This window comes from Dufourea novaeangliae, unplaced genomic scaffold, assembly GCF_001272555.1.
Source record: "Dufourea novaeangliae isolate 0120121106 unplaced genomic scaffold, ASM127255v1 scaffold286, whole genome shotgun sequence".
Lineage (NCBI taxonomy): Eukaryota > Metazoa > Arthropoda > Insecta > Hymenoptera > Halictidae > Dufourea > Dufourea novaeangliae.
In genome coordinates, this window is record NW_015374181.1 from 291,345 (window position 1) to 314,350 (window position 23,006).

The 23,006-nt window shown below is 38.4% G+C and overlaps 1 protein-coding gene across 1 annotated transcript; it reads right to left on the bottom strand.

The window, feature by feature from the left end:
* Positions 1-3,042: 3,042 nt before the first annotated feature.
* Positions 3,043-19,749, bottom strand: LOC107192120. Its single transcript, XM_015581316.1, has 10 exons — positions 19,727-19,749; positions 19,616-19,667; positions 16,705-16,764; positions 16,589-16,633; positions 12,662-12,811; positions 11,420-11,609; positions 8,697-8,851; positions 6,438-6,722; positions 4,750-4,939; positions 3,043-3,305 (listed from the first exon to the last, which is right to left on the bottom strand). The coding sequence occupies exons 1-10, from the start codon at positions 19,747-19,749 to the stop codon at positions 3,043-3,045; spliced, it is 1,413 nt and encodes a 470-aa protein (XP_015436802.1).
* Positions 19,750-23,006: the final 3,257 nt, after the last annotated feature.

Sequence of the window (23,006 nt, forward strand, 5' to 3'; positions counted from 1 at the left end):
TAATATTTCCTAGTCTTTTAATATCATTCATTTTCCCATTGAAATTTTCTTGCTAACATTTACGGTTAACAACATATATTGAAAGAATAAAAAATTCGGCAACCTTTAAGGGACGATTTGATGGCTTGAGAGTGAATGTCAGCCGAGAAAAATTGTTACTAGCATAAATTCGATGCCATGTACAATCCCACAAAGTTTCATTTAAATCGGGACCTGCGAGGTGGGAAACCTTTGTTGTGAGTCGGCAGCCTTTCCCTTGACTCATTGACGATATTCACCGCACGATTAAAATTAATGTAGTAAATAATTTTAAAAGATTAGTTATATATTTCTCTGAATTGTTAACATGTAGTGAAAGAAAATATACGCACATATAAATTTGCATAAAAGTTTGTTACCAATAATATAAAGAACACTTACAATCTCAATTCTTCAGTACCTGGCAGAAACAAGGAAGAATAGTCACGGAACCAGTGTACCAGGTAGAATGTAACTGCAAAAAAATGCAACAAGTTGTCACAATTTTTGTAAATAAAAAGTGTAAATTACAATAAAACATGTCTGTAGAGGGGTTTTTACCTTAACATGACCGCCTAAAAAATATATCCTTCAATTTTGATGATACTAAAAATGTTTTATACGCAATTTGTACGGTATGGAAGAGCGAATATGGCGCAAAGAATATTTTTGTCCGTAGGCCTTTTGTACGCAATTTTTAAGGTTACCGTTGTCCGTTTTCATACAAGTGCGCTTTTCTCTCGCATATTACGGCTGATATTAAAATGTATCCACGGATGCATAATGATTTGACCTTGAAGTGAACTTTGGCTCGAAGAATCGAAGCTATGCATGAAATTTATTAAGTGTGTGCAAAAGTTCTACATGCTTTTCATGATTCACGGTCCAAGTAAAAAAATGTAAGTAATAAGAATAATAACAGAAAGGACACCTAGTATGTAAATGTCGCTCATTTATAAGCAAGTAACACGAGAGTTAACATAGCAAACAATAACGATCACATTATGCATTGTTTGCTTTATGAGTTCGACAAAGGCAACAATGCAGCTGTAGCCTTTTGCAATGTTTGTGAGGTATATGGCGAAGACGCAATAGAAGAAAGCACATGTCGTCGTTAGTTTCGGTAATTCCGAGAAAGGGACAGAAGCTACAAAGACGCCTATCAGAACCTTTTGAAGAAGACCGCAACATCGTCGTCTAACAACGAAGCAATATCCAATGACCAACATCCAGCATTGAAGAATTGTCAGAAAGGTTTTCTGTTCACAGAACAACACTAGAAAGACGGATGGGTTTGTCACGAAATTTGATCAGTGGGTACCGCGTCATCTATCCGAAAGGAATCGATCAAACAAAATAACCACGTGCCTTTCTTTGTTCGCACGTCACAAGAATAAACCTTTTTTGGAATGATTTGTAACGGGTAATGAAAAATGGATTCTTTATAGAAATGTTGAGCTATGTACAGACACTGCAAGGCTGACTTGCGCGGCTGCTTCACAAGACGTGCATCGCGAAGTGAATACGTGCCTCAGACTGTGATTGCTTGCGACGAAACAGGCACACATTTCGCGAGGCAGCCGCGCAGACCAGTCTCGCAGTGTTTGCACATACACTCACGAGCAATCTCGGCTTCCACTAGGGGAAAAAGTGACACAAAAGGAAGGGGCCTTTGACCATGCTCCTACCAGTTGGTATTGGGAATTACTGAAATTTATACCAAATTAACATTTATTTCAGTGCCTGAAATTCATTTACTAAGTGGTAGGAGGCCCTTCTCTTACGCCACTTTTTCCCCTAGCGGAAGCCGAGTTTACTCGTGACGGTACATAGTTTAAAGCGTCGAAGAACTGCATGTCGAGTTGGCGAGCCTGTTCCATCGACTTCAAGAGGACTGCATCCGAGAAACGTCTTGTTAAATGTATTGTGGGATGTCAAAGAGGTAATCTATTGGGAGCTGCTTAGGCGGAGAGCTGGCTACATAGATGTCAACGTGACTCGATGTAGTCATAATTCTTATCTAAAAAGGTTAAATTAATATTGCCGAACACGAAATCGCAGGTCTGCCGCGCCGATCCGGGAAACTAATGGCGGGGCCGTGTGGCCAAATAGGTAAGACTTTTTGCGTAGAAACGTCATTTCAAGAATTCCGAAAATTTTGGTACATATAGTATATAATGGTACAAAGAGCGTGTAATCATTGGCAGACAACTAGGTGGAAAAATTAACGTTATTCCAGCAGATCTTACATTTTGGAACTTATCGTTTATACATTTAATGAACGATATACAAAATGGCGGACGTCAAAGTGGGTGATAAGGGCTTGACCAGGCTTGACAGATATCGATAAAAAGTGCGGTACGTAGCTTACGCGCTCCAAGCGGCTGGTCGTAGAGATTTACTTGTTTGTATTAATTTATAGTAAACATTATTCCTACAGTTCTGAAATTTTGTGGACTTGTCCACTTCTTCACAATTCCTAAATTTCATTTTTGTATTTATTTTACTGAGATAGTCACGTATAACACCGATCACATGTTGATAAACATTGTCACGTAAACTCCGCGGTCTTACGGAAATCTTTGCTGGTATTGAATTTCCAACTTGATATTACGCACAGACCGTTTTCAATTACAATAGACTCTAACTTTAATGCCACTGAAAATATTACCACATGAGTCACTTCCCCTTCACACGTACTTTCGCACACACACATTCGCTCTCCCACCAAAGTATTAGGTTTACGGCTAAAAATGTCAGTACTTTTTTACTCAAAATTTAACGCTCTTCGATATTTTGACATAAAAAATATAGCATTCCATTTAAAGAAACGAAGTTAACCTTGAAACCTCCGAAACCCCTCCACTTTAAAAAAAAATATATGCATTACACAATGTATCCCTTCAAACCATACAACTTTTCTATAAAAAGTTTTTTCATACAATGCATACTTCAGAAGTTGTTCAGTGTGAACAAGTTGCGTGGACCACCCTGTATAATGCCTATTGAATCATAATTGTACATTTAATTAAATGAAACTAAAAGGTACCTAGTGTTGTATGTGGTACTGTCCTCCATTGGGGCATCGGGTAGATGGTAAGTAGATTTGTCATCACACGGTTTTTCGACTTTATCCGTGAGATCTACAGGTTGATAACTTAGTTGCATGGTAGTTTCTGAATCCATTAGAATATGAGGTGAAGTATATTGGCGTACAGGAGCATATGTTTTAATAGGTACTAATGGTTTCTCATTGGGTATATATGAAAGTCTGTGAGTAGTGCAACCTGTAATTAATAAATCAATTTCAACGTGATAACTAGCGATTTCTATGTTGATTTAACTGAAAGCTTTGTTTATAAAATTATATATAAATATTTAGAACAGTCAGGGTTAGTAATGTCCTTTAACATTTCATTACGTAAAACTTTGTATAGCGATGTCCTTTTCAAGGGGCACACTTTTTAACCCGTAGTAGTTAAATCGGGTAAAGCACTATGTATTCTGAAATTTACGGAGAAAGATGTTTAAACATTTTTTGCGAAAAAAGTAATAAATGCGGCGAGACTTGAACCCAGATAGCACTCACTGGTACTTAACACAGTAGGAGATATTTCCGAACTTAGATTTCGAATTCTAAAAAATTTATGACCGCTGAAGGCTAATGTTTTATAAATGTCCTTCATACTTGTGTGACGTATGAAGAATATTTTCTCATGCCTCTCACTCTAATAGTTTGCGGGCTTACATCCGGCAAAGGAAAACGCCCTTGCGTCTTTTCGTTATCTCTCAAGTAAGCGGGGGAGTAGAACCCCGTTCCCACGGCACGGCGTGTACACATTGCACGTGGACAGTCATTGGCGTTTGAGTTTGTCTTACGCCTGAATAATGACGCCTTGACATGTTTATGGGAGAAAAGGGACTTTTCTTTCAAACACGATATGTATAATTCCTACATAAACTATAATTATTATAATTAGGTAAATCGTTATAATATTTGCAACTGTGGACGACTAGAGTAAACTTTCGATGAGTGTTCAAAAATTTCCTCGGTACTGAACATTAAATACTTCATAAACTAAGGACTATATGCTGCTGAAACAAATAACATTGGCTTCATAAGTCTAAGCTCTACCAATATCCAAAATCCCATTAAAAACTCAGCGTTACACCCGGGAACCTCTTCTTGTCAATGCCGAGGAGCCTCCGAACACCCATCGAGAATTTACTGTAGTACCAAACTGTTCCGTTAGATGTCACTCGGGTAGATAAATTCACTTTAACTACACAAGGCGTATAAGTACCCTCCACAATGCCCCAAAGGCGAGCATTGGATTGAAAGGGCTTCGGAACTATAGTTCCCAAGCGGCCGCGACATTCGCGCATGTTGGGAACTACAGTTCCCACTCGTACCGAACGTGTCAATGTCAAATTGATTTTAACCAGACTACTGCATAACAGTACTACTGTCCAGATAGCACATGACGTCTTGAAGACGCCCATATCTCGGCTATTTTAGGTCTAAGACGCCTTTAAGCCGTCTTCAAGGCGTCATTGGGCGTTATGTGCTATCTGGGAGTATAACAGTGTCTACTGTACACCCAGACTTGGGCTGAGTCTAATCACTTTCCTTTGCTCATTTTCTATCCCACAATGGACAAGCGAGTATCGTCGTAAAACTCGATAGAACAATTTATTTATGCTGATAGACTGTAAACTGTTGTTACTTACATTCCAACGGTGAAGATGCACAAACAAGATTATCTTCAGGACGGGTTTCTGATTGCGTTGGCATGAGCTTCCATGTGTAGTCATGTTTCTGAGTAGTTACATTTTGCATAGGTCCTTTGCCTAACATTTGTTTATCACAAGGCGTTATCATCATTTCTTGGTTCATACCATAGTTTCCGAAGAAACTCATCTAAAATAAATATATTAGTTACGCACATAATCACATATCAGCAGCACATTTTAACGTATAAATCATAGTGTGTCCCAATATATATATATAAAACTTCATATATATGAAGTTTTGATAACACTTCTAATATTATCTAAAAAATTTGGAATCTTATACGCTCGCCCTTTTTCAATGGGAATTGCTTTACCAGTGACAAGAACTCTATAATTACCACGTTTAATCCTTTTGCTGTTCAATAAAATTACGAAATATGGTCCAAAAATGTTCTAATTTTCTTATAACTTAATTCAGTCACATTTGTCAATAAAAAAAAAGGAAAACATTTTTTTTATAGCATCCCTATCCCTGATTACATCAATTCTTTATGTCATCCTTGATAATAGATACTTAAAGATGCATATGTACTAGTCAGAGCTGAAAATATTTTAGCAGGGAACACAGCAATAAGAGAAACATTTCTGTTGCTCCACTTTCAATATTCATTAGTTGTGTTTAGGAAAAAATGTTTTGCTACGAGGAAATTAAGGGGTTAACCCTTAAAACTCATAGGATCGTTCCCTGCTATATGGGGACATTGCTGTACTTCACTATGGTCTGTTTTTCGAAAGATGATGCCTGGGAGGTAGGCCCGAGTTTTTGCGGTGTTGCCGCGATCGCGAGACACCTACGGTACTTGTGTCTCTCTCACTCCTCGCATCTTGGCCAATGACGTGCGACCGTCGACGTGAGTCCTCGCCTACGGTCGTCTGTCTCTATCACACGTATTACAAACCTCTCGAGAAGGACCTACCTACAATCTCAAGGAGTGGGGACTGCGTTCGGCACGTGGCCGTCAATCATCCATTGTCTGGAAATGGCGGAGAATGTTGACGAGACGCTGAACGTTTTCACACGTCAAAAGTTAAAATACATGAATAAGAAAAAGTTTATTTCTTTTAAAAGAATGTATTGTACCCAAATATTGAGCAACATATTAAAACGGGATTAAATTAATACGTAGGTTATTAAACGCTACACGTGGAAATTGCAGGGTAAAGAAGGAAGTTGGTTTACCGAGCGTCTGAGCGAGAGGCTCGCGTGCCGAAGTGCCGGAGGATGGAAAGAGACACACAGTGGCATTGAGACCGTGCAACGTCGCACGAAATACGCAGCTCGCGTTGGATCCCCGCCAGGCCACGCGCCGAGGCAGACCAACCTCCCAGGCATCATCTTTCGAAAAACAGACCATAGTTCATGGTACGTTCTTTCTCTTTCTTCGTCACGCGATAGTATCAAGTCTGATTCGTAGGCTTTGCATTCTGACCAATAGTGAACTACGTCATTTGATTTGATTTGATTAAAGAACGTCTTTGTGTAATATACTTGTATAAAAACGGCGAAAGAAAGTGGCCTATATCGTGGAGATTAGATTATCATAAGTCGGATCTTCACTTCTTGCACTTATCAACTTTTCAACTCTAAACAGTAGTTATAATTATTATTTTTAGTTTTGCCTTACTCGATGAACAGTATCGTACGCTGGGGGGCATGATGAAAATAGTATATTTTCCGGTTGCCGAATTAAATTTCGTTTGTCGCCCTCAGAACCAAAGTAACTGAGACCGTATGTAGTGTTAGTATCAGAACAGCATCCAGCATTTAGTATGTTATCAGTTCCTTGAATAATGACCGATGGTCGTTTCTTCTCTGAATGAGGCCAGTAGCTCAATTTGTAAGTTGTGCATGCATCTATTGGTTCCACAGGTGGCAAATACTCTCTTTTATGGCACCATACTTGTTCTTCCTAAATAATACATAAATATGATACAATTGCAAACGAAGTTTTATGTAATTCCTACATGCATACGTTCTTAGCCAATATAAAACTAATGAGATCCGTTTTTAACAAATAACTGTTTGTTGCTATTACTCGTGGTGCGAAAAGAATAAATACAGTAATGTCTCGATGAGTGTGACCAACTCGGGTTCGTTGCGGTGTAACCGTTGTTTTTCTTTTGTTTTAACCGACTAGCTGTGGGGTCGGTTACGAACCCCTTGGTTTTATTATTCGATTTATCTAGATTGGTTCGTGCTTCCAGGCACTGGACAGCGGAGAAGTCTGATTGGTCTAAGAAGAAAGTTGGAGACGTTTCTGAGAATAGCAAAATTTCACGTATATTCTATTCGAAAATATTTACACCACCATATTTTCACACCATCATATACACACCATCATATGTTATCACGGTGCCCAATATTCAGATTAGCGTTCACTATTTCGGATTTAAATGATAACGTTCATTTACATCTACGGATTTTGACAATTGATTATGACATGCTCCTCGTTAATAACACGTCACACTCATGCAACCATTCTCTCGGAGGCGCGTCCTTATCTACCGCCGCGCGCGATCTTGATATTAGACCTACTCTACGCGTACGATTGAGGATCTGTCGCATCACCAACACATATGGCCAACATATATAATTATCGTAGAAAATGTGTCGATGGAGACAAACACAACGCCCCAGTCGAGAGAGTGACTACGACTATGCAAATTCCGATTCCAGTTCGGACGTATTCCTATGGCGCGCATAGTGAGCACTGTGGATCCTCGCGGTGGTGGAGATCGCCGCCGCTCGCCCGTCGCAAGTATATTTTTTCACAAATATTAATTATGTAATCGGAACGTTGCTCTGGGATGACGGTGATCAGCGCAACGTGTCCGGTACGAAATGCGGTCCATGTCTCGTCGAGAGCGGAAAGTCGCGTTCGCACCTTCGCCGCCGTCAGGTTACTTTTCCCGATCTTATTGAAATTCTCCAAAGACTGCTGTATCGTCCGTTTCAACATCAACTGGGTGTTGAGGAGTTCGGCCATGATGAGAAGTGCGTCCTTCTTTCAACTTCAATCCGGCTCGAAGGACCAAAAAATGTATCGAAACGGGTCGCTGGCCGCAATTTTCAATAAATGAATTGCTGGGATCGCTCAGCACTGAGCGTAGAGATTAAAGGAGGACTCTTGGTCCAGCCCAATAAAACACACGCGAATTACGATAAGTGATCGAACACTAGAACATTTATTAGACGATATAGCAAATTAAAGAGTCATGGACTCTGACACGATGCACGTGCTATAATAATTGTCCATCATTGGCACCGCAAGAAAAATTAACGACAAAAACGCAATTTGCGTGCAAAATTGTCGCGTGAGAATAGTACTGATATTCTTCGTATTCTGCTGACTCTCGGCGTAGGACAATGCTCGAGCACCGAGTGTACTTTTTGGCTGTGAGTCATCGCGCGATATAGGAGCGTGCCGGGCTTGGATTCGGCGAAATCGTGTGATATATCCACGACCACGGAACGCGGCGGAATCTCGCGAAACCTCGGGAAACCTCGGCTGCGCGACTGCGCGCCAATGACGTATTCAAATTCCGAACAGACATTTTTAGCCATTACTACATGTAGCGTAGAACAATATAAAATTAGAAACAGTCGAAAAACTAATTGCTACGATGTCTAGAATATGTCAAGACTGTTATTAGGAGTAGGGCCGGTTTTTTTTATGATGGGGCAATTTAAAAAAAAACTATCTATCTCTTTGTAAAGAAGATAATACGAAATGATGTGTTATTTATAAGTTTTTTGACAGATAAAACTTATTCAGTTACTTTAAAGACGTTCATTTTGTTTAGATACACCCTATTTCCCATAATTTATGTAGTGATTCCAAACATTTGGCTGATAGTGTATACTTATTAATAAGTAGAGTTACCTTCGAAGTAGCGTCATTTGCCCAGTAACTCAGTTTATAGGTTGTACTATCATCTATTGGAATACATGGTTTAGCATATTTCCTTATTGGTGCATAAGATGTACTAGGGCAGCGGCAATCAGACTCATAGTAACTCAAATTGTATGTTGTATCATCTTAAAGAAAGCAGAAATATGTTCATAGTAGTATATCTATCAGGACGACGTTTATAGTACGGACGGTTGGGATTTGAGGTAATTATTGACTTCAAATATGCCTCACCTATTTCAATGACCTTGAAATATGTTGTCAAGGTCATCATTTTGAATAACTTTTCTCTATACATTTTACCATCATCCGGCCTTAGTTTCGCAGCTATACGTAACAATATATCTAAAATTTCATACTTTGATTTTAGGATTAGTACCACGTGGTCAATTTGACAATGTGGTACTGATAATGACAACGGTAACGATAATGATAACGATATCACTAAAGTGGAAAGTCACACACGTTACTAGCTCGATCCACTCGCTTCGCTCTCTTTGCTCGCTTGAAGAAATCTAGGTATCATATTTTGTAGGCCCTGTTTGGGTTAAACATGTGTTAGTCTCTTTAATCCACACATGCGTTACAGATGAATTTTCAAATTCAATTTTCTTGAAAACTAAGCTTCGGATACAGAAATGTTATCCGTATTTTTTACTTACTTTGTCACGCACAATCACCTCGTCTCCGGTAGTATGACCCATCTAACCATAATATGTGTATATCGAATCGTCGATGCAATTTTGCGAATGTCTCAGACACTGAGGTCGAGGAGCAGTAATATGTCTATACATATTACTGCTTTCCCTATGGAAAAGCTGTTCAGAAGGATGATCTTGACAACATATTTTAGTTCATAAAAATCGAGAGGGAGACTTAAAGTAAATAATTACCGAATTTGCTATTTTAGAGGGGACTTCTACAAGCAATATTTCTGGCTCTCGAAAATTTAAATTAGGAAATATTGGTCTAGAAATCACCTTATTGTTCTATTTTCTGCACACATACACTTCCAGTGCTTCAAATTAACAGCAACTGGCATGTCATAAACCTTAGAGATTCGAACTAGTCATTAACCCTAGAATTTCCAAGCCTCGAGCCGTCACAAGGAGTTTCATAGTAGGGCGGAGGGTGAGTCCTCGAACCTACACAACTTCTTACGTTTTCACCCTAAAAAATTGTTTGTTGGAAACATTTTGGCAATATTTGAATATGTTATACTTTGTAAACAATATTGCATATTTTTGCATTATGTTCGTATGTATATATATATATGTGGAAAGCGTCTGGGTTAAGATACCCCGGGTAACACTACCCTTAGGTCCATGTGAAGGCTAGGCATTACAATGCTCTGCTCGTAGTCCCGGAGGGGGTACCGAAACTCACTTCCCCCGGATGACCCTGTGTTCACTGATCACTAATGGGGTGACAACACTTTGAACATACACTAAAATAATAAATAATGCGATTATGGCGTTTATTTTGCTTCTGCAATTCTTTTCTATGAGCATCCACATCAACCAGTTACGTGCGAAATTTTCAGCCCAAGGTCATTTCAAGGTCATAGTGTGACACATTTTTGGATACGTTTTGATCTCCTCTTTGTAATGGCAAACAAAAAAATGGGGCATTCCATTTAAAAAAAACGTTACCATTAAAGAAATCTCAAAAGATATGACCTTTAGATGACCTTCAATCTCATAATCTAATTTCTCCCCTAAAATACACTAACTTTCTCCCGAACCATTTTTCTGTACCTTGACAAATAAGACAATAATTAAGGGTGGCAGAGTTAGGTGGGACACCCTGTATATAAAGAATTTAATGAAACATATGTATGTTATATCCTGTCGTTTCATAACCTCTTTCCGTTGCATATTTTTTCTTATTTCTTAATTCATTCCACAATTCGTCTCTTTGAAACCATAACGAGAATTGTCGACAGTCAGCGCAACCACTAATTCACTCGTGATTAACCAGAACCATCAGATTGGAAATGCTTAATCGACAGTCCTCGTTGTATCGTGCACTAGTGACCTAATGATATCCTTACGATTTCATACAGTCACTGCAACAATATAAACTCTCGGACAAAGGTCAGTTGGGCAGTTGAGCCCAGGCAAGCAGTCAGTTCTTATTTCAGCAGTCACCTTTGACGGTGCTTCGTCTCATCTTTACACGCAACGGCGAGCCGAGTGACAGCGATCACTCAGATCTACGGTATCGGGTTCCGCGTTGTTTCCTATTTTCGGCGACGCGACCTTGTGATTACGCGCGATCTGACAGACGCGTTTTATAAGACACCGAACCGTGAAGTGTAACGTCCGAGACGGTAATAACGTATTCCGCAGTGCCTAAACCCTGTCCAACAGCCTCGAGCGCCAGCAAGTCTTCCGCCTTTTCAAGGATCTAAAATCCCGACCGAGCCGGCCGCAAATGTGAAATCATTCATCTCCATCATCATTGGTATGTTAAGATTTATTTGTATCTTTTATTTATTTCGTGGTTAGAATATATCTTTATTGTTATCAAGAACGAGAGTGATTTCCCTCCCGTTCCCTATCCACATTGCGTATTTCACCGGTAAGTTTAGACAGGGCGTACTTTAGCACCTTAAAGGAGCCAGGTCCCGTAATTATAAATAAAGTAACGACCGCAACGCGGGACGTAACATGTATTTTTTTATTTATTCTTACCGGATAATTTGGCTGCAAGGCAATACAACTGTTGCTGTGGTTTGAAAGGTTCTCTTAGTTTTATGGATTTCCATGAGTAGTCATGCTTTTGAGTAGTAATATCTTGGATGGGACCTCTACCGAGCAACTGTTTTTCACATGGCACAATAGATGGATCCGGCTGTATACACCAATTACCAAGATAACTGGCCTGAAATAACATCACATAAAAGGCGTTGTTATACAGGTTGTAACAAAAATGTTGCGGGACCCGGAAATGGAAGACACGTAAGGTGATTTGAAAAAAGTTTTTCCTTAGCAAAAATGTTATCTAATGCTTTGGTAACGAAATATTAACGAAAAACCCCGATCAATTAGAGCGTGAGTCTGCCGGCCAAGTTCCCGCGGTAACGTTGGCTACGTCCTGCTCTTCTACTGCGAACATGCAAGTCAGTATGCATCGGAAGAAACTGTGTATAATACTAAATAAAAAAGACGTAACAAATAAAATCGAATTTTTTGTCGTCTTTAGTTTGTCATTTAAAATGAATGCTGAATAAACTTTAAATGTTGGAAAGTCACGTGTAACGTAAAGAGACAAATACACAGTTCTTCTTCTAAACAGAACCAAAAATAATAATTTGAAGTAAGATGATATGGAATACGTAAACTTCCACCAGCAACATTGTTGGTTGTTATTAAACTCCGGATTTTCATCGCAATAACGAATTACTATCATTTTGCGTTCATTTTCTGATACACTACCTTTTCAATTATACATTATTTGAAAAGGAAATGTTCAATAAAAGAACTGTGTATTCGTCTTTTCCGGTTACACATAATTTTCCTCCATGTATACTTTATTCATTATTTACCTTAAATGACAAACAAAAAATAGTGAATGGTTTGATTTTAGTTGTTATGTCTTTTTCATTTGCTATTATACGCAGTTTCCTTCGAAACATAGCGTCTTGGTTGTTCGTAGTAAAGGCGCAGCGCATAGCCAACACTACCGCGAGGGCTCGGCCGGCAGATTCGCGCTCTGATTGGTCGGGATTTCCCGGTAATATCTTCTTAACATAGCCTCGAGTAACATTTTCTCAAAGGAACAACTTGTTCCAAATCACCTCATGACTAACCCATGTCAAGGACCTGCGACACTTTTTTTATACCCTGTATATCTAGGATATCCTGCATAAAAAAGTGTATCAGTAATATATCTAGTCGGCTATATTTGTTATAAAATAAATCTGGAAAGTATACCTTATATGTTGATTCATCCGATATGTCACCATCACCAGTAGTTAAACAATTTCGTGGTCGAACAGGTTCATTAGGGGTTTGAGGACATTCCCAATATGAGAGACGATACGTTGTATTATCATCAGTTGGTATAGTTGACTTCCAGTAGTACTAAAATAGTATGCGTTAAAAAAAAGGTATGTAATACTTATTAAAAACATGTATAAAGTCACATATACAGAGTAGATTAATTGAAATTATAACCTCGGTTTATATCACTATTAATATTTTCAGGACAAAATGGTCTATAGTTTGTTCCACAAGAAAATATATATATGGCAAAGCTTCGCGGAACATGACCGCAACGCTATTTCTTAAGCCGCGTTAAAAACTTTAAATATGCTGTTTTACACAGTCGCATTTTATTGGCACGCTAAATGTTGATGTTATTTGAACGTTTTTTTTCAAAATGACATGATCATGCGAAAGGAGAAAAATTATACTTCAGACAAGCTGCAAATCCACTTAGGAAGCCTAAAGGCAGAATTTCCTATAAATGTCGGAGACGTGCATCCAGTATCTGAAGCAGACGTTCGTCAGATGTATCACGTTCAAGATAATGGAATAGAGTGAGAGACAGGCACAAGCAGGGCCGTTCCTGGGTTATTGTCTTCCCGGGTGAAGAAACAATATGGTCGCCCTTATTAATTTAATATTATTTCATTACTGCTGTATTTACTTTTATATCTATATAAAAGTATTTTCGAGTGGTTTTAATCTATATACCTACATAGTTTTTTAACAGTTATCATGCAAAAGGAATATTTTCTAAATTCTACTTTCATAAAATGAAACAAAGATCCTTAAAAAACAAATGTTATTTAAGATGCATATTTTATTCTACATATAATTACAAAACTAACGTGTAGTGTTTGTAATAATGATGTTATAGTTGATAATATAGACTATTAATGACATACACGAATTTAATCCAACAAATATGGCTAGATATCATATGCTGTTTTGAGCTGTATATAAAGATAGCTTCATTACATTCAACACTCATTCTTGTAGTGTTCCAAAGATTACATATAAAATTAATTTGATTGAATTCTGTTTGTTTAAAATTTTAGGAATCATCAAAAAAGTTTTGATTGTTATTCTTATTAAATTTTACATATAATAAATGGTCTGCTGCCGCCCCTGGGTTTGGCCGCTCAGGTCCAGGGGCACCTTTTGCATCCTCGCCAGGAACGGCCCTGAGGAAGGTCACAGTTCCTTTAAACGTAGACGCGCGAGTCCGACGCTTACAGGAAATCCAGCCTTAAGACATTCCCCCAAGAAATGGGTACGTTGGCTTCAAAGGTGTTGGAACGTTGGATGACTTGCCTGAGAGAGGATTACACGCACTATGTTATCAAATGGGGATGGAGTGATCGTTCGTATTTTTCAATGCAATTTAACATTACGTCAAATGTCAGATTCAGTCTCGTAGGAGGGACCTAGATATCAGAATAAACACTATCAAACGCCGTTTGAATGAACTTAGAGGTAATTATTGCTCCACAATCCGAAAACCCTTTCTGTCCGAAAATGAAATCGCAAAACAACAGATGTAGGCAGAAGGAAATTTGTCCAAGACTTTCAGTAATTCAATCGTCGGATAAGGCTTCCTTCTAGACATGGATACCCTTGAAATCTGAATATGAACTAAGTAATGAGAAGGGTAGAACTTGTAACTTTCTTAGTCTAGGTCGGTCCACCAGTTGCCCCGCGAATGGCGCGATTCATACGGTCATAGCCGCGATGACACTCGCGTCTCCCGCAGGGCAACCGGGCCGAGGGTGTGGTACTGGGGGTACCACCTCCTTTCGCGGTCGGCCCACGAGAGGACAGCGTCGAAAGGTGACCTCTCGGCGCTGTAGGTAGGAGGTGGTGGGACGGCACGTGCAGCCGTCCCGGGGGAGGGGGAGCAACCGGAACCCACCCCCCGCCCCCAGAGAAGAGCCCTCCCCCTTAAACACCTGTAGGGGAGGGCAATGGGCAGGGCTGGTCGCGGTTATACCGAGTCATTCCGCTACCAGCCCTCTGCCCGAGGGTCACCGGGGGGTTTTTAGCGTGGTGACTTCCCGCATTGGTCGTCTCTGCCCTCAACGGAGGCGGTGCACCTTTTCAAGGTTTTCCCCCGTAAAGAAAAAAAAGATTGGACTTTATGGAACCGTTCCCATCAAGAGTCAGAGGTTTAGATCAATAAGTGATCCACGAAATTTTTCTGTGTGTAATATTGAAAACTATGATATTGATGATCATATTATCAACGAACATGTAGTCTGAACACTAAAAGTAGTTAATCTTGAAAGACGTTTACAACAAGGTGATATATTGTTTCGTGTGTATTTCTCAGAGTCGTATTTGAATTACTGCCAAAAAAATCGAGGAATGTGTGTATGGTGGTTTTTCTTTATAAACAAGATAACAAGAAATTTATTATAAAAATTATTCCTATACCACGAAAGAAGTTACGTGAAATGTTATCAGAAATTTTTATTTTAAAGGAGTTGCAAAATCTAAGATTTAATACAAAATATAAGACAAGCGAAAGTTACTGCGAGAATGTGAAGAACATCTGAGGGCAGATGGAAGGACAGGGTGACCCAGTGTGGTATTTGAATTTTCTTAGGATCGTGTCTCCAAGGTAATTATAAGATCTTAACCTACTGTATCTTGTGAGCGAGCGAAAGCTTGGGCGCGTAACGTATACGTTTCGGCGCCAAATTATATGTGGGCCTGAAGATTGTCGCGCGGGCCGTGCGAATGCAACCAACGGAGGGACTATCATAAGGAAGTCGTTGAAAAGATGCCACGACGAAACAACGAAAAGACGTGTAGAATTTAAAGACGTATGAAGTCCCTACCATCACTCAGTCCATTCCCCACTAGTCGCTTGCGCTGCGTTGCGATGGGGGGCAAGAAGTACGTGAGCATACTGCGCATGCTGACTGTCCACACTTCTGAAAAACCTACCCATGGGATCTTGGCAATAATAATTTGCAATGTTTAATTTGCAAGGCAATAATGACACGCATACTGGTAACTCGGGCATTAACATTTGGTAAATCCTCGGTATTTTTCTTTTCATTTTTTTTTTGTACTTTACCGTATTTTATTGTTGTATATTTATGATCTGAAGACCGTGGAAATGTAAATATCGGTAAACAAAACAAGGTAATAACATCGAAGCGGCAAGCGGCCAAAATCCCGTGGGTAGGGATTTCAGGAGCGTCGGAACTGGGGACAGTCAGGCTTCTTGTGGATATGGACGGGAGTCATTCCCCACGGCTGAAAAAGCAAGCCGGTAGGGACGCGAATCGACTTTGACCATCGAGCCACATGTTGGACAGGCCTGTGCTAGTTTTATTTTTGTTTTACATTATATCCCAAGTGTCGAGTTTCTTGAATAAATAGTGTTAGTTTTGTTTATGATATTAACACTTAAATACGTATTTTGAATATCACGTCTCATCCAAAATTTATCCTCACACAACTTTTATAAGAACATTTTTTTTAAAACTTTGATCCCTTGTAAAATATTCTACCGTACCCACTTAAATGGAACACAGTGAATATAAAAATCTGGTGTTGATGAACGGAACTTGAATTTCTCAACCAATTAACCGGTCCGTGAATGGAATACGAATATTTTGAATGCATATGCATATTACGTTTCGATCGTAAATGAATTCTCGTGTTCTTTAGTTCGATCTGTGGGACCGATCATGTTGCGAAAACAGCTAAGAGAACAGAAAAGAAAGAAGTAAAGGAAAAATGTTGACTGCTCTTTGCGAGGACACTTTTTTCATGGAGATTATTGCATAAAAACTAAAGAATGATAAATATATGCGCACTAAAGTATAGAGAATACTCTTATGCTGCATTATTTGTACTTACACGAACTGGTGCAAAAGACTTCATTACTTGTGGTTGTACATATTTCTGGAAAGGAACAAAATCTTCAAAATAATAGTGAAATCACATAATTTATTCATAAGTGAAGACATACTCACAAGAGATGCACATTGAGAAGTGCAGCAGCAACAGCATTTGCAACTTTCACCATGGTTTAACTAAAAAACAATGCAATTACATAAAATTAATCGCAAAAATATTCCGACACCAGCACAATTTTGACTTCTGTGCTTTACATTTCAAGTAATGTGTATAGCTGGGTAGCGGGATTAAAAGTGCCCTTAGATAGAATTGGACTTGTAATGGACCTTCAAGAGATAACCACGGAAAAACTTTGTACTAATTTTTAAACCTCCATTTTCCTTGTTTAATGACAGAAAAATTCTGTAAAAAATATGATGGTACTTACCGACGCACGTGTTAGAGAATTTTTTTCAATCTTTAGATTGAAAATTCTAATTGTAAAAAATTAAAAACGGTAAAACATGCAGAAAATAATGGACGTCGTATTGAAATTTTAAAGACACCAGATTTATCATTTGACAGTAACGACATATTATAATAAGTATTGTTCACAATTTTTTGGAGATTGTTTGGTAGAGTACGACGTAGTTTTAAAAAACGAAAACTGATTTTTTCAATGTTTTCTGTATAACTAGTTTAGCAAATTAATGTTATATTTAGCAAAGCAATATGTAAATTAAAGATGTTAAATAACCGTATTTAAACATACTCTGCATCAGTAATATTCTAAAATATTGATATTTCCAATACCACCGTTGGTGTAGTCGATTAACCACTGAACTTGCACTATTAGGTGAGACTTGTGATTGGTGTGACGAGCCAAACATGAGAATGACTCACAGTCTTTTCAAACAGTCGTCTTAAATACATATAGATAATTGCGGTCAAGCAAGATCAATAAAAAGGTCAAGAAAACGTCAAGAAAGGGTGTCGGTCTGGTTGTCACTTTCCAACAATGAAACATTTCGTACGACTAAAGTAGGCCATTTTCCGGAGCATCCTAGCCCTTCCCAATCCTGTGGGACGGGAGGTGGTAGTGTGAAAACGGGTCAACAGAGGAGGGGGGTTCCTGAACTACTCGGGACATAGGCAGGTCATGTTAGAGGGTTGAAATAGGCGATCTAGCTCTCTCTCTCTCTCTCTCTCTCTGTCTCTCGATGATGATGATGATGATGATGATACGACGATGAAACCCCCATTTGTACAAGCTCGTCCTGTGGGCGAATACAATAGTGACCTAGTCCTCACCTTAAGAGACGAAGGATGTGTGATTCCCCGACGTTCAAACTCCACTAGCTTACAAACTAGGTAGTTATCTTGGAAGTACACTTGAACCCTCCAAGTGGCCTGGGCCTAATAAAGTTGGGAAGGGTGGAAAACACCTCAAGATTAGGCTCTTAGCCTTGGGGGGGGGGATACCGAAATCCCCCCCTCCGGGGTAACCAATGTGCTACTAACCACTAATCACTAAAAACAGGCCATATACAATGAGGTTTGCCGCGAGGTATGCCACAAGACGCGGTCTCATATGAGACGAGTTGACTCTCATAAGACCGACTCTGTGTTTTATGATTTATGTGGTCTATGTACATACCCTACGAAGCTGGCTTGCGAGGCTGTATCCCAAAGTGTATATATTTCCCCAAGTGTACACATTTTCTCATGCAGCTGTTCGTTCCCAAAAAGTATTGACCATGAAAGACTACGTAGTAGATGAGCCAAACGTAACCTTGAACAAAAATCGAAATTGCTGACGCAGCATAGGTGTCATGATATTTTACCATTGGACGCGTAGAGGATGCCATGATAGGAGGGATGCATATGATGCAGCCCTAACTTTACAGTTTTCCTGGTTCTCTCGTTAAATTTAAGTCAATAGTTCGCAATCAAACTGTTCTGTTCAAAATGTGTACTATGCTGTAGGTCTCGTGATCCAACAACCATGTATCACTCTGTAGCGCGCGTGGCCTGACCATTGTGTATCTTAATAAATGCATGTCTCAAGAAAGGCACGGCTCTTGTTTCCTACAATGGAGTGTAAGACGGTGACGGGCGATACAGATTATACACGGGAACGCGTGCAGAAATCTCGTTCGTATCTCAAGGTTATTGGAACGATGGTGTGTCGCGAGCGTCAAAACAAAGTCGGTAGTTGCATAGATTCAATGCATGTTCCTAAAAATTCATGTATCAGCAAAGTTGTGGCTCATATTTCTTACAATGGGATGCCAGAATGATTCCAGTATTGAATCTCCAACTTGATATACGCACAAACCATTTTCAAGAAACAAAGTGAAATTACTCGTCAATTAATAGGTTTACGGCTAATAAAAGTCAGTACCTTTTTACTCAAAATTTAACGCTCTTCGATATTTTGGCATAAAAAGTATAGCATTCCATTTAAAAAAGGTTGGACTTCAAATTTCCGAGACGACTCCACTAACAAAAAAAATATATTCATTACATAATGTATCTCTCCAAAGCATACAACTTTTCTCTAAAAAGTTTTTCATACAAGGCATACTTCAGAAGTTATTCAGGATGAACAAGTTGCGTGGACCACCCTATATAGGCATGATAAATAAAAGAAGACAGTACCAAAAATAAATCCCTATGCACTTATACTCAACATTATTTTAACTTGATCCACATATCGCTTTTTAAAAATAATACACCTAATTTGTAATAATTTTATAATAATATAATTTGAAACAATTTGTTCAAGTAAGTTTCTATCTCTAAATCTGGTGTCTTTTTCTGCCTAACTCCATATCTAAACAACTTTTTCAAGGTATCAATTTTAGCAGTATGATGTGAAAGTTATTCTTGATAAGTATTTTATTACTGAAAAATAGTAGCGGTTTCATTTTATCAATGATACAGTATATCCGCATGAAGCTCGATAAATTAAATTATACATATATCTTTGTGCCTCGGAAGGAAACAACTTATATCACAAGAAAGTTATCTTTAGATATAACTTACTCGAATCTTGTTCTTCGCTTCAAGAACCGAGCGCTGTTGCGTACGTGTAGGCCTAAAACATGTAATCATATTAAATTTAGTTATAAATGATGTAAAAAAAAAATAACTTACGGATCAAAATGACAGATTTGCATGGTTTCAGCAATTTTTCAAAAGAGCAAATAACATTAACTGATAAAAATATATAAGTAAAATTTGTATTAACCTTATTGTTCATAGGAAATATAAATGTCGTTGTCACAAATATGTAATAAAATGAGCAACTTCAAAATCTTTTATGATATGAAAGGATGTTCACGATTGGTCGTAAGGTGACGGCTGATTGAACGACCCAATGAATCGATATTCACAGTATTTCGGATTGTCTGTGTTGCATATCCGCCCTATACTTTACTCCGCGAAGGTAGCTTCGGTATTCATAATTATTATTGTACAGTCCTCGCTCATGTCACGTAGCGATGTATGTCATAAGCTCCAGAGGCGCGAAGTTTGAGTCGAATGACACATGTAATAGGAAAGGAGGGTAAAGGTGAAGTTGACACTGATTGAAGAAGTGTGAATCTTGTTAGAGATCCTTTTAATAAACGCATTTCAAGACTATAAAAAAATCAATATTCACTTAGAAACGAATGTTTAAACATTTGCCAGTTGCCTTCGCCTCCTATTCTAGCACTCAGAATCATTGCAGATATGTAAATCGCTCGTTATCGGTAACCGGGAAGAAATGAATCAACGAATCAGGATAAATCTTAGAAATTAATAATTATAAGATTGATCAGTAGTAACTAAGGACATTTTGTAATTAAACAAAAAGGTGTATGAAGAGAAATGAAGACATTCATTCCATCGACAACATTGTAATAGAAAAGACGTATAAAATTACCTTTGTCAATTAAATTCGGGTTTTCCTTTATAATTAGTTAAAATGATCAAAATTTGACTGTGAAGTTAGCCGAAAAACTTTTTTTTCGCAGAATTAAGTTTTTTAAATGCTCAATCGATGCGTAATCGTTTGTTGGTAACGGATATCATAATTAAAATAGACATTCGTTTCCTGCGCTACCGTTATTTGCACGGAAGCCACGCCCCTCGCTCACACGTATTTCTCACACATGTGCGCGTACCCTACTTGTTGCCCAGCATGCCCAGGACGGAACACTTACGGTGTCGCGTTTAACTAATAATACTGTTTTAATGAAATGTTGCAATGTTTTTAGATACTTTCAGTTATAATCAACTATAATTCGTATTATTCTTCATTCATAATGAATGTAAATACTTACGTAAGCAGGTAAACCTGTAAAAATTACGCAACAAGTATAAGGTTATAACATAGTTAGAGTGAAGAATAAGAATATTAAATATCTTTAAGCTATTTAACCATAGAAACTGAAAAAATGGTAAAATAATATGTACACCCACGAGCAAAATCGGTTTCCGTTGGGGGAAAAGCAGCGTAGGGGAAGGGCCCCCCACCAATTAACCACAGAAGTCAATGAAACTTATTCCACACTTACATGAAAGAACAACATTCAGTTTGACATTTATTTCAGTACTCGACAAGCAACCAAATTTGCGCGTTTGAATGTTTGAGAGTAAAAGCGACGTATTTTTTTGCGAATGAAATCAGTAATAAACACAATGGTCACCAGTCTGTAAACAGGCAGCGTGTATCCGTCATTGTTCAGTGGCACCATCGTCGCCCATTGAACGATTGGCGAAACAATCTCCCCCACCATAGCAGCAACGTAGGGAAGCCGACTCTGCTCGACTGCGCGGAAACCGTCTCATAAGGCTGTCCTTTTCGCACTTGCAGTTGTCCTCTTTTACGGCGCATCCTCTTATTGACGACGTTTCAAGCAGTGATGCCAGAATCGTGGAATGTTTACCCCCACCACTCTCCCACTCCGATGTACCATAATTTCCTACTATGACCACCGACTAGGTATAGAATAGACCTATCATCCAATGCTTTTTTCTGTCCCACGTTCATAGGGATACGTAGCCCTGTTACCATTTTAGTGTCAATCCCCGACGTTACCGATAAAGCATAAATTCTGAGTATTATTAGCACAAATGAAGTGTTATGTATTCCATTCATATTACGTGTATCTATATGATTTCACGAGAATAAAAATATCCGATGCTTCAGTTTAAGGTTAAGGGATAAATATGACAGTCATGAAACATGAAACGGAAAAGTGTATATTTTTTCACTTAACTACAAGATAATTTATTCTAAATGCATTGTTAATGGGCATTTTATTCATGTTACTTTTTACATGTTCTTGTTTTATTCGTTTTTATATCTTGCCTTACATTTGTATATTTGTAACAGATAAATTCAGAATAGATGTAGTTTCATAAAAAGTTTATCAAATCTACATGTGGGAGAATATATACACCGCTTTTATTGACATTTACATATTTATAATTTATATGGGAGTATGAATAGTTTTACTGCCTATTGTAAGAATCTTAATACGCACGAACAATTACTTTCTGGCAATTGGTAAAGTTTTACATATGAATTTACTTACAACAATTTTATTTATTGCGAGTAATTAAATAATGAACGTCTTTAATATTCAGCTACGTGTCTCTCAAAAGCGATATCGGTGCTCTCCGTCAGTCCAACGCGCTAGTAACGTTGCGTCACACAGTTTATTGACCTAGCCGTGTACGCCGTCTACCATGGCCGTACCATCTGGTGTTTGGGTCATTCAAGGGAGAAGGTCGTTCAAGCCGGCAAAAACAATTCAACTCGACGAACGTAACAAAAAAACTAGCTGTTGCGTAATAACCTACGTACGCCCAATACATAACGGCGTTAGCTTCCTCACTTTCTCACGAGCCGTCGCGGAGGGTAGGCGCGCGTCTCAGCGCGTCTCATACTTGTCCTTTCTCTTGTTACTAACCCATTGTTTGTTGCAGGCATTCGACACCATCAATTTATTTACTGTGCATATTATTAATCTATTTACTGTGCATATTGTTGTGTCCCCTCTCTTGTTACTAATCCCTTGTATGTTACAGATGTTCGAGAACCATTGGCTTCGATATTTATCTTCTTATGTACTGTGATTTATTTACTGTGATTTCTATACTGTGATTTATTTACTGTGCATATTATGTATTCTATGTGTATTGTATAATGAAAAATTTTTTTCCAATCAGTTATTCCATCGAAAGAAGACATCGATCAACGTCTACATCCTCAAAGCGTCTACCATTGCGTTAAATTACTGTAAGTTAAACTTAAGTCGTAATTCGATATTCATTGTTATATTCATATTCATCATCACATCGTTCATTATTAATTTTAGTCTATCTATTAATAGACTTAAATTGTGACCATCCATTGTGCATACCAAGTTATTATTAATTCATT

Coding starts and splice junctions, on each gene's coding strand:
- LOC107192120 (XM_015581316.1), bottom strand. CDS start 19,749: ATGCAAATCTGTCATTTTGATCC. Junction 12,812..16,588: donor AGTCTTTTGCACCAGTTCGT/GTAAGTACAAAT, acceptor ATACTATTTTAG/TACTACTGGAAGTCAACTAT. Junction 11,610..12,661: donor CGGATGAATCAACATATAAG/GTATACTTTCCA, acceptor ATGTTATTTCAG/GCCAGTTATCTTGGTAATTG.